Source organism: Papaver somniferum, chromosome 7 (assembly GCF_003573695.1).
Source record: "Papaver somniferum cultivar HN1 chromosome 7, ASM357369v1, whole genome shotgun sequence".
Lineage (NCBI taxonomy): Eukaryota > Viridiplantae > Streptophyta > Magnoliopsida > Ranunculales > Papaveraceae > Papaver > Papaver somniferum.
In genome coordinates this window covers 232,516,763-232,533,124 of record NC_039364.1, presented here as the reverse complement: position 1 = coordinate 232,533,124, position 16,362 = coordinate 232,516,763, and the positions used below count along the sequence as shown (strand labels likewise).

Sequence of the window (16,362 nt, the reverse complement as noted above, 5' to 3'; positions counted from 1 at the left end):
AGCTGATGTTCTCTAAACAAAGATTGTCATTCTTCAAATACAAGGCATAGGAGAGCCGTTAAAAACAATTCTTTCAACTGTTACTATTGTGGAAACAAGGGTCACGTTGAACGGAAATTTCGTTTTAGGATAAGGAATAAAAACTTCATAACATTCTTATATGGATTTCCAAGGAAGTAATCAATCCGGTCTCTCTCCATGCTGAAAACAACATAGTCTCGAATCCAGAAGAACACTATGATAATTCCTCTCTTAGTTATGTGTATGACACTGACTCTTTTGACATTCATAGAGGAAAGAATTTCATATGGAAATCTAAGAAGTTTGATGTCCCAGTAAATAGTCAAAGGAAGAAAGGAATGTTATCTGGTGGCAAGGATCACACTGAGTCAAAAATATCGGGTTTCGATCACATTCACATCAACAATCATGCTTCCGATTTAAGAACCAGAATAAATAATCTCAAGCGGAAAATCAAAAAATTAAGGAAGAAAGCATCTTCAGGTATGTCTTATTCTCCTTGTAATAATTCTCTTGAAATTAATCCTCTTGTTGACTCACAGAAGGAAAGCGATGATGAGCTATGTGCTCCGTCTACAACTTGACCAGTCCTTATGTGCATCCTCTCTTCATCCTCATGAGGATGCACACAAAGTTCAAGATGCACTCATCTTGACAAAAATGGTTATTGTAATTATTCGTTTGGTTCTTTAAATTAATGCGTTCTAAGTAGAATCCTACTCTAGCTTTCATTTCATATTGAAGCATAATTGATCCATAGAAGCTCTTGAGAAAATCATGCTTTGTTGAAACACTGAAACCTTCAGTGCTCTCTCTCTTATTGCACCTTGACAAAGCCTCCATAACGCTCCTCTATTGTGACTGTTTAGAACTTTGTCCATAACTGTGAGCGTTTGCGTACCTGGCCCATTACCGACTTCTAAGAGGGTAACCTTAAGGTTTTCCTATATGTATCTCGTACATATACATATATATATATATATATATATATATATATATATATATATATATATATATATCATGAATATTTTCTTGGTATATACAAGATCGGGAACGGAGTAGTCTCTCATGAGATAATGATGCAAACTAAGAAAGGGTGCAAAGAGGATGATGAGATCGAAAGAAACAACATTGTTGAGTTTCAGGAGAAACCTGCTCTTATAAATTGCTATCATGCAATTGATCATGTAGACAAGAAACCAGTTCAATTATCACAGCAACTGGTTGTAAATCTTCTTCAAGATTTTGAAGTTCTACTAAACAGTTCGTGATCGTTAAAAAGAACCTCGAGTTCGTGAGGATCAAGCTGAAGGAAGCTAAGGAAGAACTAACAAGTGTTCAAAATCTGATATCTAGTCTTGAATAAATTTCTCTATTATGTCTAGAAAGTCTTCTTATGAGAATTTATTTCTTATGACTTAGGAAGAATAACTAGAGTTCGGAATAACCATTATTGTGAGTACACATAGCTATGTCCATTGTTTTGCTTTCATCTTTATTCTTTTAGGTTTATTTATTTAAATTCTAAAAATTATTTGGAAGATGATGATTGCAATTTTAATCTTTATGGTTTCATATATTGCAATATGTTATGGGATATGTGTGTTTGCGTCTGTGAACTATTAGTGTCCCATATGATGTCAAAATTTATCTCTTTTATATGTCGATATGCAAGTATTGATACAAGATCGATGAAATTTTGACAAACAAAAGTTAAACCTATTATGTCATTTATTGATGGAAGATAGGTTATAATCTTTTGTTTACAAGCATTATGTCTATTGTATGTCATTGTGCAAATAGTGATGGAAAATAGAATGAATCCTTGTATATGCCGCAGTATTGATCATTCCCTGATCCATATCTTATGTGTATACTGCAATGCTCCATAAGTTTTTCTTGTGTTGAGCATAAGACGATTGAGTTAATCAATCTTTTATGGTGAACTTAGTTGTAGCTCCGTAAGCTCTCTTGTGTCGAGCATTTCCAACTAGATTAATCATTGATTCGTTTGTGGTTATTTTGGTTGTGTATTCCGGTTAAATTAATCATGGGTTCTCTTGTGGTTAGTTTAATTGAGATATTTGGATATAGAAAATCATTTCTTTATGGTTTTTGGTGTCCAATAAAATCCTTATTTTCTTGTAAAAGTAAGGTCGCTCTTGTTGTTCTCTTGGGAATGACATTAAATGAGGGAGAGTTCTTTTGAACTTGCGCTTAATTTCCATATCTTTGTGGGAGTGCGGCTGTGGAATTATTTAGGGGTTATCTTGTATCTTTATAAACTCCTTGATGAATGCATTTATCCTCGGATTTATGATTGCATCTGAACAAGTTGATATGTACTTTTCTTTGGTCTTGAAGCGTCTTCATGAAAATTTCATTAGGATCCCGTTTTCGTACCTTTGCAAATTTATTGACAAAAAGGGGGAGGATTAATGTGTAGTTCACACTACAAATACATATGATTTACGTGCTTTACGGGTCATTATGTAAGGGGGGGGGGGTGGTTTTCATGTTGAGACGAAAGTATTGACTAATGGGGAGTGATACATATCACCATAGTATTGTTGTCAACATTGTGATATGAGAACTTTGATGTTGTGTAATAATACTATGACACTGTATACCAATGATCGAGAACTTTTGTTTTCTCATTGTTATGGCTACGGAACTTCAACAACTATGATGCTGAATTGAACATCTATGGAATCATGGGAGTACTTGGAAAAGACGAAGTTTTCAAGTAACGTTGAAGCACCAAGGAGATCAAGCATGTGGACGAGAAGCTACAAAGTTTTATTTATTTTGTAATCCATATGTATTGATAGTTTTGTCACTAAAATTGACAAAAGGGGAGATTGTTAGAGCATTGCCCGGTCGAACTCGCATGCGTTGCTATATCAAGCATGTTTGTCAATATTAGTGATCAAAACTATATGTCTTGATTTCTAGTATACTTATAACTAAGTCTCGGTCTAGGATAGTTAGGAATAGTTGAGCTCTAGACTCCATGGCGATTAACTTGCAAAGACGAAGAACTACTCAAGGAACCAGTGAAACTTCATCCGACCAAAAGGTATGTGGAGACTTGAACTCATCTTGTCACTCAAAAGTATATCTACTATATCTCCTACTCTTGAGACAAAAGTCGTATAAGTATGATAGTTTTCATCTTTACCCGTGACGAAATCAAGACATTTGCTATTTTGAGCCGAGTTTACTCGCCTATCTTTTTCTCGAAATACGTGTTGGTAAGCTTTTGCTTTAACCATCTTCATCTTTACCGTTACGAAAGTCATGATGACGTTTCAATCTTGAAAATAACTTTGATGACGATAGTCGATTCTTTATGTCTAACGACTGTTATAACATTATAGAAGAATGTTTCAATGATTGAGATGTAGAGTTGAGAATATGTAACCACATATGGATGTAAGCCTATAGTGTGTTCTCACATTAGTGTATAAATCCATGTGCCGGAAACCAAGTGCGTGCATATGTGTGCATGCGGTATTGGTGAAGGAGACAGGTTGGGTACGCGTACCCTTACGCTTACTGGCGGAAATTCACGTCCGTGAAATTCTGCTGAGTTTGGAGTTTACGAACTCGAAAACCAGTCACCTTAGGTACGCGTACTGGCGGAGCTTTTTCACCCGAAAAAGTCTGCTGAGTTTGGAAACTAAAGCCAACTCAAAATCTGGTAGCTAAGGTACGCATACCCATACGCGTACCCAAGCTAGTTATTTCTCAAATCGGTAGTTCATGGACTTAAAACAATAATTTATAAGGAATGCAATCTTTGCAAACCGTGGATATATTTTTCATGAATTGATTCAAATGAATCAAACCGATTTTGTTTCAATTGTGTCTATGTATAAAGACCTAAGCAATTGAACAACTCTTGAACTGCTAGTTCTTATGAGTCATTTGAACTAATTATGAGAAATATGAATACAGTTAATATGAAAGCACTCATATGGCTAACCATTGGTCAACCATTTGTGAACCAACCAATGTACACGTTTAGGTACGGTTACTCAAACCTAAATGAATACAATTCATTTGTGTGTGACAAGCTAAGTTTCGATCTAACGGCTGAAAGATATTAGCTTGTGTAAATCAGGTTTTTAATCTAACGGTGATTATTGAATGCTTTGTTACCAAGGTAACCTAGATTGCAAACCCTGATTTGAAAACTATATAAGGAGACGTCTAGCAACTGTGCAAAACTAATCCCCACACCTCCTGTGTGATACTAGTTGGTTTGCTAGAATCGATTCTCCTTTAATCGCAGGTTTCTTCTCGAGACCCTGTCGATTAACGACTTAAAGACTTCATTGGGATTGTGAAGCCAGACGAAACTACTTCTCTTGTAGTTGAGCGATATAATCTTGCTATTTTCTATCGTACGAGTTCAATTGAATAATTGACTTGAGATTATATCTCTGATAGGGCAAGATAAAAAGAAATCACAAACATCTTCATCTCATCGTTTGTGATTCCGCAATATCTAGTTTCGCTACCATACGATTTAGATTATTGTGAGGTGATTGATAATACTAGGATGTTCTTCGGGAATATAAGCCCGGTTTATCAATTAGTTCTTGCTCACCTTGATTTTTATCAAAAGAAATAACAAAATTTTTAGGTTTATCTATGGGAGACAGATTTATCTATCCTTGTAGACTTTTCTGTGTGATACAGATTTGTTTACTAAAGTCTTCGACTTTGGGTCGTAGCAACTCTTGGTTGTGGGTAAGATCAGCTAAGAGAATCAAGTGCGTAGTATCCTGATGGGATCAGAGACGTAAGGAGCGCAACTGTACCTCGAATCAATGTGATATTTATTAGGGTTCAACTACAGTCCAGACCGAAGTTAGTTTGTAGTAGGCTAGTGTCTGTAGCGGCTTAATACAGTGTGGTGTTCAATCTGGACTAGGTCCCGGGGTTTTTCTGCATTTGCGGTTTCCTCGTTAAATTTTTTTATGGTGTCTGTGTTATTTCTATTACACATTACATTTTGTTATATAATTGAAATAATACAGGTTGTGCGTCTGTATCGATCAATTCTGAAATCCAACCTTTAGTTGTTGATTGGAAATTGATTGATCCTTGGATATTGGTCTTTGTTACCATCTAAGTTTATTCCTTGTATTTGATAAAGACTCGCAAATTTCTATTTGCTTGAGTAAGATCAAGAGAGAGAGAGGGAGATATTAACTCCTCGATATACTTTTCTCTAGATTGAGTCTGACTGTCTAGTTGATTCTCTAGAAAGTATATTGGAGTCAGTCCATACAGATTTCAATTCCATGATTCTGATTGCCCAAGTCACTAATACCAAGGCCTGGAATCGTTTGTATCCCTTTATATATATATTAATATTCATTGGATTTGAATTTAGACGAGTATGTGCATTCCATAATTTTTCAGGTATGAGTATATGAGGATGGGTTTTTCAGGTTAGGGTTTAAGGTTATTTCCATTCTTATTAATTCTCATTACATATATTCTCTCCGTTGGATTTTCAAGACTTTGGTTTTTGTACAACTATGATATTAATCTTAAAATGCTGTCATCCCTGCATCAATACACAAATAAATGGTCCAAATCGTAAATATTGAGAATAAATCGGTAGGAAATCTGAAATTTTGGACTCTTGTGTAGGAGACTTTAAAGAAAGGATAAAAATAGTTTAAAACCTAACCACAATTGGACCAAACGTTCATTCTTACTCTATAAATTGATTAGTGGAAAGCAGCTGCTGAACTAATGTGAAACATGGGGTGTGGTTGCACACCCAACTAGCTCCTAAGCCTAAATTTTTCTAGAAGTCGAGCTTCCAAGCCTTTAGTGGAAAGCAGCTGCTGAACTAATGTGAAACATGGGGTGTGGTTGCACACCCAACTAGCTCCTAAGCCTAAATTTTTCTAGAAGTCGGGCTTCCAAGCCTTTTTTTTTTTTGCTTAGTTGCTCCAAGCATGACGCTGCCTCCTCTTATTAGGATTTCTGGCTCCAGTCCTTGTGGAATGGTCGACAATAAATGGAGTACGTCAATTTCCATGAATAAAAGTACTAGTCTTAAAAATCATTTTCCGGAAACTTGCCCTCATTATTGTTATTATTATTTTTTTTTTGGATCATAAAACCATAAATATTTTGTTCCATAGAAAACGTTCACAACGAGTTAATTTTATCATATCAAACAAAATCCACAAAATAATCATGTTCACCCTACGAAGACTATTTCTGGTATAAGAATTTAGGCGACTTATTAATAAAAAGAAAAAGAGAAAGCTTAGTCAGGGCTCTTATACCGCTGCTATTCGTGTTCTTACATCCAATGGCGTGGCTCCTTCTACCGATGTTACTTTATCTGATTTACAGCCCAAACATCCTTCGGCACCTCCATCAATATTTCCCATTGCACCGTTTGAAGTTAATGCTGCTACGGCTAGTATCGACATGGTTTTGAACAGAATTAGAAGTTTTTTTAAAAGTACGGAATGTGGATGGGATGGTCTTCATGCTCAACACTTTCTTGATGCCCTCAGTGGTCCTGCGGCAGCTGTGGCGGATGAGCTCCTTGCATCCATTACTGCAGTTGTTAATCTTCTTTTAGCTGGTAACTGATCTCCGCAATTAGGTAAGTTCATTGCTAGCGCTCCACTTACTCCTTTACTTAAACCTGAAGGGGGTATTACACCTATTGTTGTTGGTACTATATGGAGACAGTTAGTTTCTAAGGTTGCCGCATCTCTTGTGAGCAAAGATATATCTAGATATTTAAGTGATTTCCAATTTGGTGTTGGAGTACCTTGTGGAGGGGAAACTATTTTACATTCAGTAAATCGTATTGTGGAGGAGAAAAGTAGTCTTAACTCCATGTCTATGCTTCTAGTAGATTTTAGTAATGCCTTTAACCTTGTGGATATGACTGCTATGTTGCGAGAAGTGAGACTTAAATGCCCTAGTATATCTAAATGGGTTGAATTTTGTTATGTTTTTCCTGCCCAACTTTATTATGGTGTTTCTACTCTTTCTTCTGCACAAGGTGTACACCAAGGAGATCCTCTAGGTCCTTTACTTTTCTCACTGACTTTGCAGCCTCTTGTTTTAAAGACCTCGCAACAATGTCATCTTGATTTGCAGGCGTGGTGCTTAGATGATGGTACCATTATTGGTGATACTTTGTAGGTTTCTAAAGCATTTCATATTATTCAAAATGAAGGTGCATCTGTTGGGATTCATCTCAATTTTCGGAAAACTGAACTGTTTTGGCCTTCTACGGATATAAGGAATCTGCAAGATGGTGTTTTTCCTGCTGGTATTGGTAGATCCTCTAGAGGAGTTAAACTACTTGGTGATCCTGTGAGTTTGAATGCTAGTTTTTGTAGTCAACTGGTTCTTGGTAGAGTTTAAAAGACCATACAGTTGATGGCGGCAGTTCGTAGGCTCGAAGACCCTCAAAGTGAATTGCTTCTTATGTGGAACTGTACAAGTGTTTCTAAACTTTACTTTACTTTGCGTACCACTGCACCTAAGTATGTGAAATAACCGCAGGTTGTATTTGATGATCATCTTTTCAAATATATGAGGAATTTAGTGACTGGTGATAGTCCAGGTTTTGGTTTATCACAACAGAGACTAGTGTCTTTACCCATCAGAGATGGTGGTCTTGGTATCTACTCTATGTTTGATACAATGCAACACTGTTCTTTAGCTTCTTATTCTCAGACCCTACATCTACAAGGGAATATTTTACACACTATATCTTCAGGCTTTTCTGTTAAGGGTCCTACTTATCAACATGTTTTTGATCATTTTGTTCGAGTGTGTGGTATTGATTCTTCCCAACTTAGAAATCTCATAACTGACCCACATCCCATGCATTCACTGGCAGTTCAATATTTTGCAGGAGTGACGGAAAACATGCCTTCCCTTTTCAATATGTCAAGACGTGACTCAGTACTTTGGCAGTGCAATAAAACTAAGCATGCTCAAGATTACTTGCTATTCCTTTTGATGGGCTTGGACAGAAGTTAGGGCCACGTCAGTTTTGTGCTATTCTTAGCTATAGACTTGGTATTCCCCTATTTGCAGAAAAAAAATATTTGTTTGTGTTGTAACAAGGCTATGGATTATATGGTGACTATGCGTTGCATTGTGCAAATGAAGTTGGAGTCAAGTTTCGACATGATCTTGTTCGTGACACATTTGCGGATATTTGTTATAGGGCCGGTGTGCACGCTAAAGTTGAAGCGCTTTTGGGTTTCTTATCTCGTGATGGTGGTGATTCCAGAACAGCGGACATTCTTGTCTACAATTGAGAGGAGGGTCGAGATACTTGTTTGGATGTGACGGGAGTTTCCCCTTTTGTTGGGGTTGGCATAGACGCTTTCACACCCGGTCTTGCTTTGTTTAAAGCCGTTGAACGTAAAAGATGTAAATAGCTTGATAGATGTAGAGTCAATGGGTATAGTTTTGGTACCTTGGCTTTTATTGTCTTAGGTGAGCTTGATTTTGAAACTATAGAATCTTTGTTGAGATTGAAAAATTACATAATTAGACATGATGCTAATATGAAAATTCGCAATTTTCTTTTTTATAGATTAAATTTAACTATCCAAAAAAGGGCTGGGCACAACTTGCTGCGACTACCAACAAGTTTGTCGTAAAAACTTTTCTTTTCTTTTTATTCACATTTTTAAATCTTTTCAAAAGAGAAAAAAAATCCAATCATCAAAAGTCCACGCTAAATAAAATGATCCACAAGGAACTCCCAAAATAGACGTATCAAAGATCCCGGCATTTAATGAAAACGGACAGAAAGATACAGCCCCATATGGAAAATGGGAGACGAAATGACACCTCTCCAAACCGTGACGTTTCTCTATTTCTTTGTCCAACTGACTAATTCTAGAGAGAGAGACAGAATTTCTAAAGACTACTTGAAGCCCTTAAACCACTTCTTCTCTATCTTTAAACCACTCTGACTCTTCAAATCTAGAAAGAGAAAAGAGAGGTTTAGAAAAATCTCCAGGAATTAACACTTAAACAATATTCCTTAAAACTCATTCATCTTCTCTCTAAAATGAAGGATGATAAACCTCCACAACAACATAATCATCAAAGAAAAATTATTACAAGGTTCAGTCAACCATTAATCTATCTTCTTGTCATCTCTCTATCTTACACACTTGGTTACTTATCATCATCATCGTCATCATCGACAACTCATAATATCACCACCACCGCCACCACTTCTATACAACCAAGCCCACCTTCTTCTTCCTCGAGCAAAACCACCACCGGTACTGCCAAGTCAACGTTGTCCTCTATACCCACCGATTCATTAGATCATTTTCGATTTTTAACTCGTTGCGGTAAGCCAGTTTCACCGGAACTGATTCGACAAACGCTTCTATACAAAGTTTACAATGGAACGTCGCCATACAGTGAATTCCCACCACCCCATATTAATTCCCTGATAAAAGAGAAAAGAATCAAAGGTTGGGGATCAAAAGGAGCTGTTTTTGAAAACTTGATTCGAAAAGTTAAGCCAACAACTATAATTGAAGTGGGTACGTTTTTAGGCGCTTCGGCGATTCATATGGCTGAGTTGACTCGTTCATTAGGTCTCAAAACTCAGATTCTTTGTGTTGATGATTTTCGTGGATGGGCTGGTTTTCGAGATGAACGATTTATGGATATTCAAATGGTTAATGGTGATATCATGCTTATGTATCAGTTCATGCAGAATGTTGTTTACTCGAATGCAACTGAGTTGATTTTGCCGATCCCCTTTTCAACTCAATCGACACTTGACAAATTCTGCGAGTGGGGTATTTTAGGCGACCTGGTTGAGGTTGATGCAGGTCATGATTTCCACTCGGCTTGGTCTGACATAAATCGGGCTTACAAAATTTTACGGCCAGGTGGTGTCATGTTCGGGCACGATTATTTTACAGCAGCGGATGAACGTGGAGTTCGGCGAGCTGTCAACCTGTTTGCTCGAGTCAATGGCTTTCGAGTTCAAGTTGACGGACAACACTGGGTCATTGACTCAATCTAGATCAAAATGGCTCACTGTCTCTAAAAGATTCAACTTTGGAACAGTTGAGCCCACAAAATGGCATGTAAATATAATACAGTAATTTGAGATTTGTTTGTTTGTTTTCCAGGGCTGTTGATTAGTTCTTGTTGATATATCATCTTATTGTGTAGATTTTAGTTAGCTACTAGTATACTGCAAGATAACCCCATTTGCACCTTTCCTCCGTTTGGTCTTTCTTATTCTTGCATGACTGGAGTTTTCTGAAGTATTTAACAATCTAAAACCTGCACAGTTTAGTCTGGTTTTCTTCTCAGACTAATGGAATAAGTACAACTTTCACTAAGAAAATAAAAGATATGAACATTATAAAGAAGAATAGAAAGAATATCTAATAATGCTTTGAGCTATCAATAACTTTCACTCCAATAATCCGTTTGAAATAAGATATGCAGGCTCCACTGGACTGGCTAGTTCCTTTAATCTTTTCAATAAATACACTTTCCGATCTTCACAAGATTCATTAAAATGCTCAAAAAACAAATGAAACTCAGGGCGAGAGTCAAGATCACCGCGGTTTGGAGGAACCGGCGTGGGAGATAACTTTTTCCAAATGGAATGTATTGAAGAAAGAGGAATCGCACGCCCTTCTTCTTCATACTTAATAAGCTCGTGTGCACACGGTAGTCCATGAGTATGACGAAGCACACAACCACATGAATCAACATCTAGTGTCTTATATCCAGCACGCTTCTTTTCCTTTAAAATGTGGTCAATTGCAGCAATTGATATAGCCCCAATGACCTCTCTCAAGATACCAACTCTGTGTCGTTCTTGTAATTCCTTAATGCTTACCTCAAAGGACGCCTTGATATCTGTAAACTGAAGGTTTATCAATGGATGCATAGCCTTCCACATCCCTTGGATATCGTAATTGGCAGCATTCAATTGCTTTTTCAGCCTCGAATGTGCACCTTCAGCTCTCTTTGTACTTGTATTGCCTAAGTGTACATATAGGTCAGTCCAGGCAGCAACAAAACGATCCTTAAACGGGTTCAACCAGATATCCTTTACATAGCTTAATAAGGTCTCTGCATCACAGTAGTCAGATTCCAACTCTCTCAAACAACTGTCATACTCACTCTCACTGGGGGACACCATCAACTCTTCCCATCTTTCCATAAATTTTGTGAATGTCTCTGTATCCGCAATTTCCTTCTTTGCCACACCCCTTATATCTTTCGAGATATGCCATCGGCAAAAGAGAAGCTTAGTAGTGGGGAAGACCTTCTCCAAACCACTAATTAAAGGCAACTCTGGATTAGTCACTATCACTGATGGCAGAACATTTCGGTCAAGCAATGCACGGAACTTTTCTAAAGCCCAGACATAGTCATCCTCTTTTTCTTCTTCCATTAATGTGAAACACACTGAATAAGTCTGATCTGTAGAGGTGACTCCTACAATCTCAAATAACGACCTTTTAAACCTGTTTGTCTTGTATGTGGAGTCCACCAAAAAAACATGAGGAAAGCACTTCGCTAGTTGAACTGACTCTGGGTGAGCCCAAAATAAGTCCTTCACCGCATCAGCGTCCTCAGTATATCTACGCCATTCTAAGTACGCATTATCTTGAAGGTCATTAATCAACTGAAGCATATGAGATTTCTCTCTAGTTTCAATCTTTCTTAAAGTGGCTCGAGCATTATAAACATGGCGGATAGTTGATGCATTTGTAGGATTTCTGGACTTGATTACTGTGAGTGCTTGCTTCAGCTTTAGACCAGATGCAGACATCTCTTCAACAATCTTACGCTCCTCGACCGTCAGTCTACCCATACCTGATTTACCCTCAACATGACCAACTAATGGATGGTTGTGCCGTCCACAAACAACTTTAACCTTCCATTTATCTGGAGTACCTAGTTGATAAAGTCCCCTCATTAAAAATGGACACCCACACAACTTCGTAGTGCTTTTCCTCTTTCCACCTTTTCTCTCAGCTCCTGGTTTACGAGGCCTGTACTTACCAGCCCGTTCACAGCCAAGAAGAAGCCTGGGTGTCCTCCCTGTGACAAAATCCGACTTTTTAGTCACAATAACAGTCCCCACTTCTCTTCCAGTTTCTTTTGCCCAATCAATTAACTCCTTTCGAGTTTCAAATACCTGCAAATTAATACAAACAATCAGAAACATAACTTATTGGGGGTTCAGTTATAAAGAAATTAGTATATATACCCTATCAGTGATGAATTTTGAGGATAGATCAATTTGACCATCTGCAATGGGATCATGTTCTAACTGATTATCAATGTCCTGTTCTTCATAATTTTGCTCTGCTTCTGATTGATTATCAATAGCGTCATCTTCAGTGACGCCCACATAACCTTCTAACTGATTAGTGGTTACTTGGTCTTCGATTTCGAATTTGCAAGCAGCATCTTGATCTTCACCAATAAGCTTGAGTACAGCATCGTTATCAACAGCTTGATCTACGGAAATAGGCTCGACTTCAGACGGATCATAAATGGCTTGATCTTCTATAATCGGCACATATTCTGACTGATCTTCGAGATTGGGCTCACTGTCCAATTGACCTTCTATAACAGGCTTGATATCATCTTCCCCGGATGGAATTTCTAAATGATTATCAGTGGCTTGATTCTCTATGATGGGTTCAATCTCTAATTGATTATCGATGGCTTGGATCATTGATGACTACGTAAAAGAAAATAAAAGTTACAAACAACTCTCCGAACTATTTGAAACAACAATGGGTTAAAAAACATAAAAATTCAACAAAAGGCATACCAGCATAGTAGACCTATAAATAACGGATCTGTTTTTCTTCAATTTCTATCTCTACCAATATTGCAAACATAGGGCGCACCAAAAAGGTCTCAGCTGGCATTTTCAACGTTTAGCCAAAAGATATGAATTGCTGATAACTAAAGCCAAAAAGTATAGTTAATTTTTTTTCAATATAGTTGATAGGATATTTATAAAAAGCAATGTGCCCATGTTTTAGCCTTCTAAATCTTAATAGCGTAAAACTAAAAGTATAAAATTAGCACAATTATTTCAAGACTTTCTCAACAAGAAAACTAGCAGATTCCTCCACTTCCCTTTTTATTTATATACGTTGTATCGTTTGTGCTCTTCATACTTTATGAAAGAATTGATCCATTTCCAGACAGCAAAAGATAGTTAAGTGGCTAAAGCCTTACAATTTTACCTTGTTTGCGTACAATCGAGGAGTTGTGATTTAAGCCCGTTAAATAGATATCCAAAAGCTTATTCCAACAGATATCCAAAAACTTAACAGCCTTAACAAGAATGATCCTATTTGCTATTTACAAGAAAAAAAGACTTGGTGGCGTCAATAGAGGTACCGAAGAATCGGAGGTACATCCCTTACGTTATTTGGGTAACTGGGTTATGCGGATCACAAATAATTAAAGAGCCTCTGTCTTTAAGGAGTCAAACTGAGTAAGTATAGTTCATACATAGAAAAGACTCTAATAATATGGACTGTGAAGGACATTTTTAAGTTAATATCCTCAGTACATAATGCATATAACTGGGATGGGAGAATGTTACAGCAACATCAGAAACTTGTAACTGACTTTTGTTTCTGTTTCTAATGAAGTTGCCCTACGGTTGTCACAGAAAAGACGTGCTTTCATAATCTAGGGTGGCAGTGTCTAAATAAGGAGGGAGCCATTATTGTTGCTCTTAATTAAAGCCAGGACAAAGTGAAGGTGCTTGGGTTTGACCTAGTTAGCTAGTTACTTGTGAGCCATAATGCTCACTGGAATACAGATGCAGGTATATGTTGAAATCTACAAGTTGACCAACATCAGTGACTTCTGGTTTCAAACATTTCATTAAGAATTATCCAGCCTAGTTTTCCAATAAGATTAAATTTGGCACATATCGCTTGAAATATGCTAAAACAGTGAAGGCTTGACTCCCAAAGTCTCAGCATATGTTCGGAAACAAGTCTGTCATAGAATATATACCTGAAGACGTACTTATTTACAATGAAATTCAGCCCCAGTTCCTACTCATCAAAAACATGGATAACAAAAACAAGTACTTTCAATGCAATGATTTCGCATTATCAATAGCTCAATTTTCTTCAATTACTATGGCAGTTTCAATATTTCAGCAAAAATATGCACTACTGTTAGCTAAAGGTAGGATATTTACTGCAAAATTTCTAATAATTCCAACAAATTCATTGAAAATGTGATAGCTTTAATCAAACAAGAACAAGTAAACCCTAGAATCATAACATTAAAGAACAGAGAAATAGATACCTCGTTGTAATCGTCCTTATCAATTCTGGGTTTCTTCGGAGGATTCTCCTTCCTCTCGGGAGAGCCCAACATCAAAAAAGATTGGATTTTTTTACTCCGAATTCGAGTTAATAGTTAATCCAGATCTAGAGTAATAATTAAAAATAAAAGCTAAGGGTTTTTTTTATTATTGAAACATCTAATTAGGAAAAAGAATAATGTAAAGAGAGATTAAAATTGATAATTGTATCAGAAGAGAAGATCCGACAGGAGAACCTAAACTTCGTCAATGGGAGTTTTTTTTCTTAGGGTTCGCTGAATGAGAGAAAGAGGGGCGTAAAAATACTTATGTTATGGCCAGAACGAAATTCTCTACCTATTTGTCTGAGTTTTAATTGTGTTTTTATGTTAACCTACTTTTTAAAGTGGGTGTATAACACCTTTTCTGTAAATTACTTGCAAGTTGAGAAGTGAGAACTCATTCTTCCTTATTTGTTTTTCTTTCAAAACGAGGCATGTCTCAAAACTTGACCACAATTCTCCAATTTGATATCGGGATTCGGGAACGATTACAGGACTGGGTTACGGAGATTTTAAATAGACAACAACCGCATTCAAATCATTTAGCATCACAGTTACAAGGCATAATTTGAAAAAGAAAGATAACTGTTACAAACAAATTTCATAGTAACATGACATAGTTCAGATGGTCTAGTTTGGATAAAATCTAACTCATCCAAACTATAAAACAATTCTACTAACAATAGAGATGTTAGGGTCAAAATATACAACCATTTCTCAAAAGTTTTCTCAAAGTCATAGTGAAACAGATGACATGGGCATAAAACGATCCACAAATCCAACCAGTTGTCAATGATTTTCTTAATGTAGCCATAACAAAGGTAACATGAATAAAATCTGTTATCCTAAGGTGGAATCGGTTTGGCTCGGTCTGGTTCTTCATAAAAATCAATCTTGTAAAACTTGTTAATGATGGTTTCTTTAATGTTATGGTAGTTGTTGGTGTCCGTGTCTTAAGGAATGTTGTTTTTAATGGAGTATGAATTGTAACGAGAGACTTGGGGTGTATTTTTTTTTTCCATAGATAAGGAATCTTTGATATTGTTATTGCCCAAAACCTGGTTGAAGTTAGTGACGTTTCCATTGATGAGTAGAAACGTGTTCTTTTGGATTTGAATAAATCAACAAGAACTTGAACAAAAACTTGAATAAACCCCCAAATCAAAGCTATAAACGTTATTTTAATCAACAATTTGTTTGCAAGTATTGAAGGCACAACAAAAATTAAAGATTTCAAGCCAAAAATACCCTAAACAAGTGCTGAAAAATAAAATCAAATAGGAAAAACTTGAAATTTGTAGGATCAGAATCTCGCAACAACGACATGCTTGCGAAATTATTAGCAATACATCACGAAGACATCGCAGTATGATTTCAGAGATGACATAACCGATGACATCAGCTTAAACGTGAGAAAAGTATGATGATCGTGCGAAATTTAGGATGTTTGCGAAGTTAACATTTGTAAGTTTGGGAAAATACCGCAAGCCAGATCCGAAATTAGGGAAAATGTTAGCTGTACCCCACCATATATGAGTTGTCATCCATTATGTAAATACCTATATAAAGAGAAAGGCAAGAGAGAGAAAGGAGGATAATCAAAAAGAAAAAGGAGAGAGACACTTTAGGGAGGACACATTTGTAGAGAGAGAGAGCAGAATTTGTATTATTATCTTCTTCTTCCTTCTTCAACCAAGAGCTCCAAATACTCATTAATGGAGTCTCAATAGTAATCCATATGTAATTACAAACAATCATAGTGAAGATCCCTAACCCCGTGGATGTAGATCACATTGATCAAACCACGTAAATCTTGTGTCTTATTTTCTATTTTAATTATCTTTATCTTTATTTTCATATCAAATAAGTTTAGATCTAGAAATCATAGTCATGATAATACAA

General features: G+C 36.6%; 2 protein-coding genes across 3 annotated transcripts; one reads left to right on the top strand and one right to left on the bottom strand.

The window, feature by feature from the left end:
• The first annotated feature begins 8,956 nt into the window (after positions 1-8,956).
• On the top strand, positions 8,957-10,297 carry LOC113299833. Its single transcript, XM_026548930.1, has one exon. It carries the CDS (start codon positions 9,119-9,121, stop codon positions 10,097-10,099), a length of 981 nt encoding a protein of 326 aa, XP_026404715.1. The 5' UTR covers positions 8,957-9,118; the 3' UTR covers positions 10,100-10,297.
• Positions 10,298-10,421: 124 nt separating this feature from the next.
• LOC113299832 (PKS-NRPS hybrid synthetase CHGG_01239-like) lies at positions 10,422-14,710 on the bottom strand. Of its 2 annotated transcripts, XM_026548929.1 has the most exons (4): positions 14,401-14,710; positions 12,890-13,026; positions 12,317-12,796; positions 10,422-12,244 (listed from the first exon to the last, which is right to left on the bottom strand). In XM_026548929.1, the coding sequence occupies exons 2-4, from the start codon at positions 12,893-12,895 to the stop codon at positions 10,499-10,501; spliced, it is 2,232 nt and encodes a 743-aa protein (XP_026404714.1). In that variant the 5' UTR covers positions 12,896-13,026; positions 14,401-14,710; the 3' UTR covers positions 10,422-10,498. The 2 variants fall into 2 exon arrangements, with proteins under 2 accessions (XP_026404714.1, XP_026404712.1); XM_026548927.1 differs by lacking the exon at positions 12,890-13,026.
• Between the last annotated feature and the right edge of the window lie 1,652 nt (positions 14,711-16,362).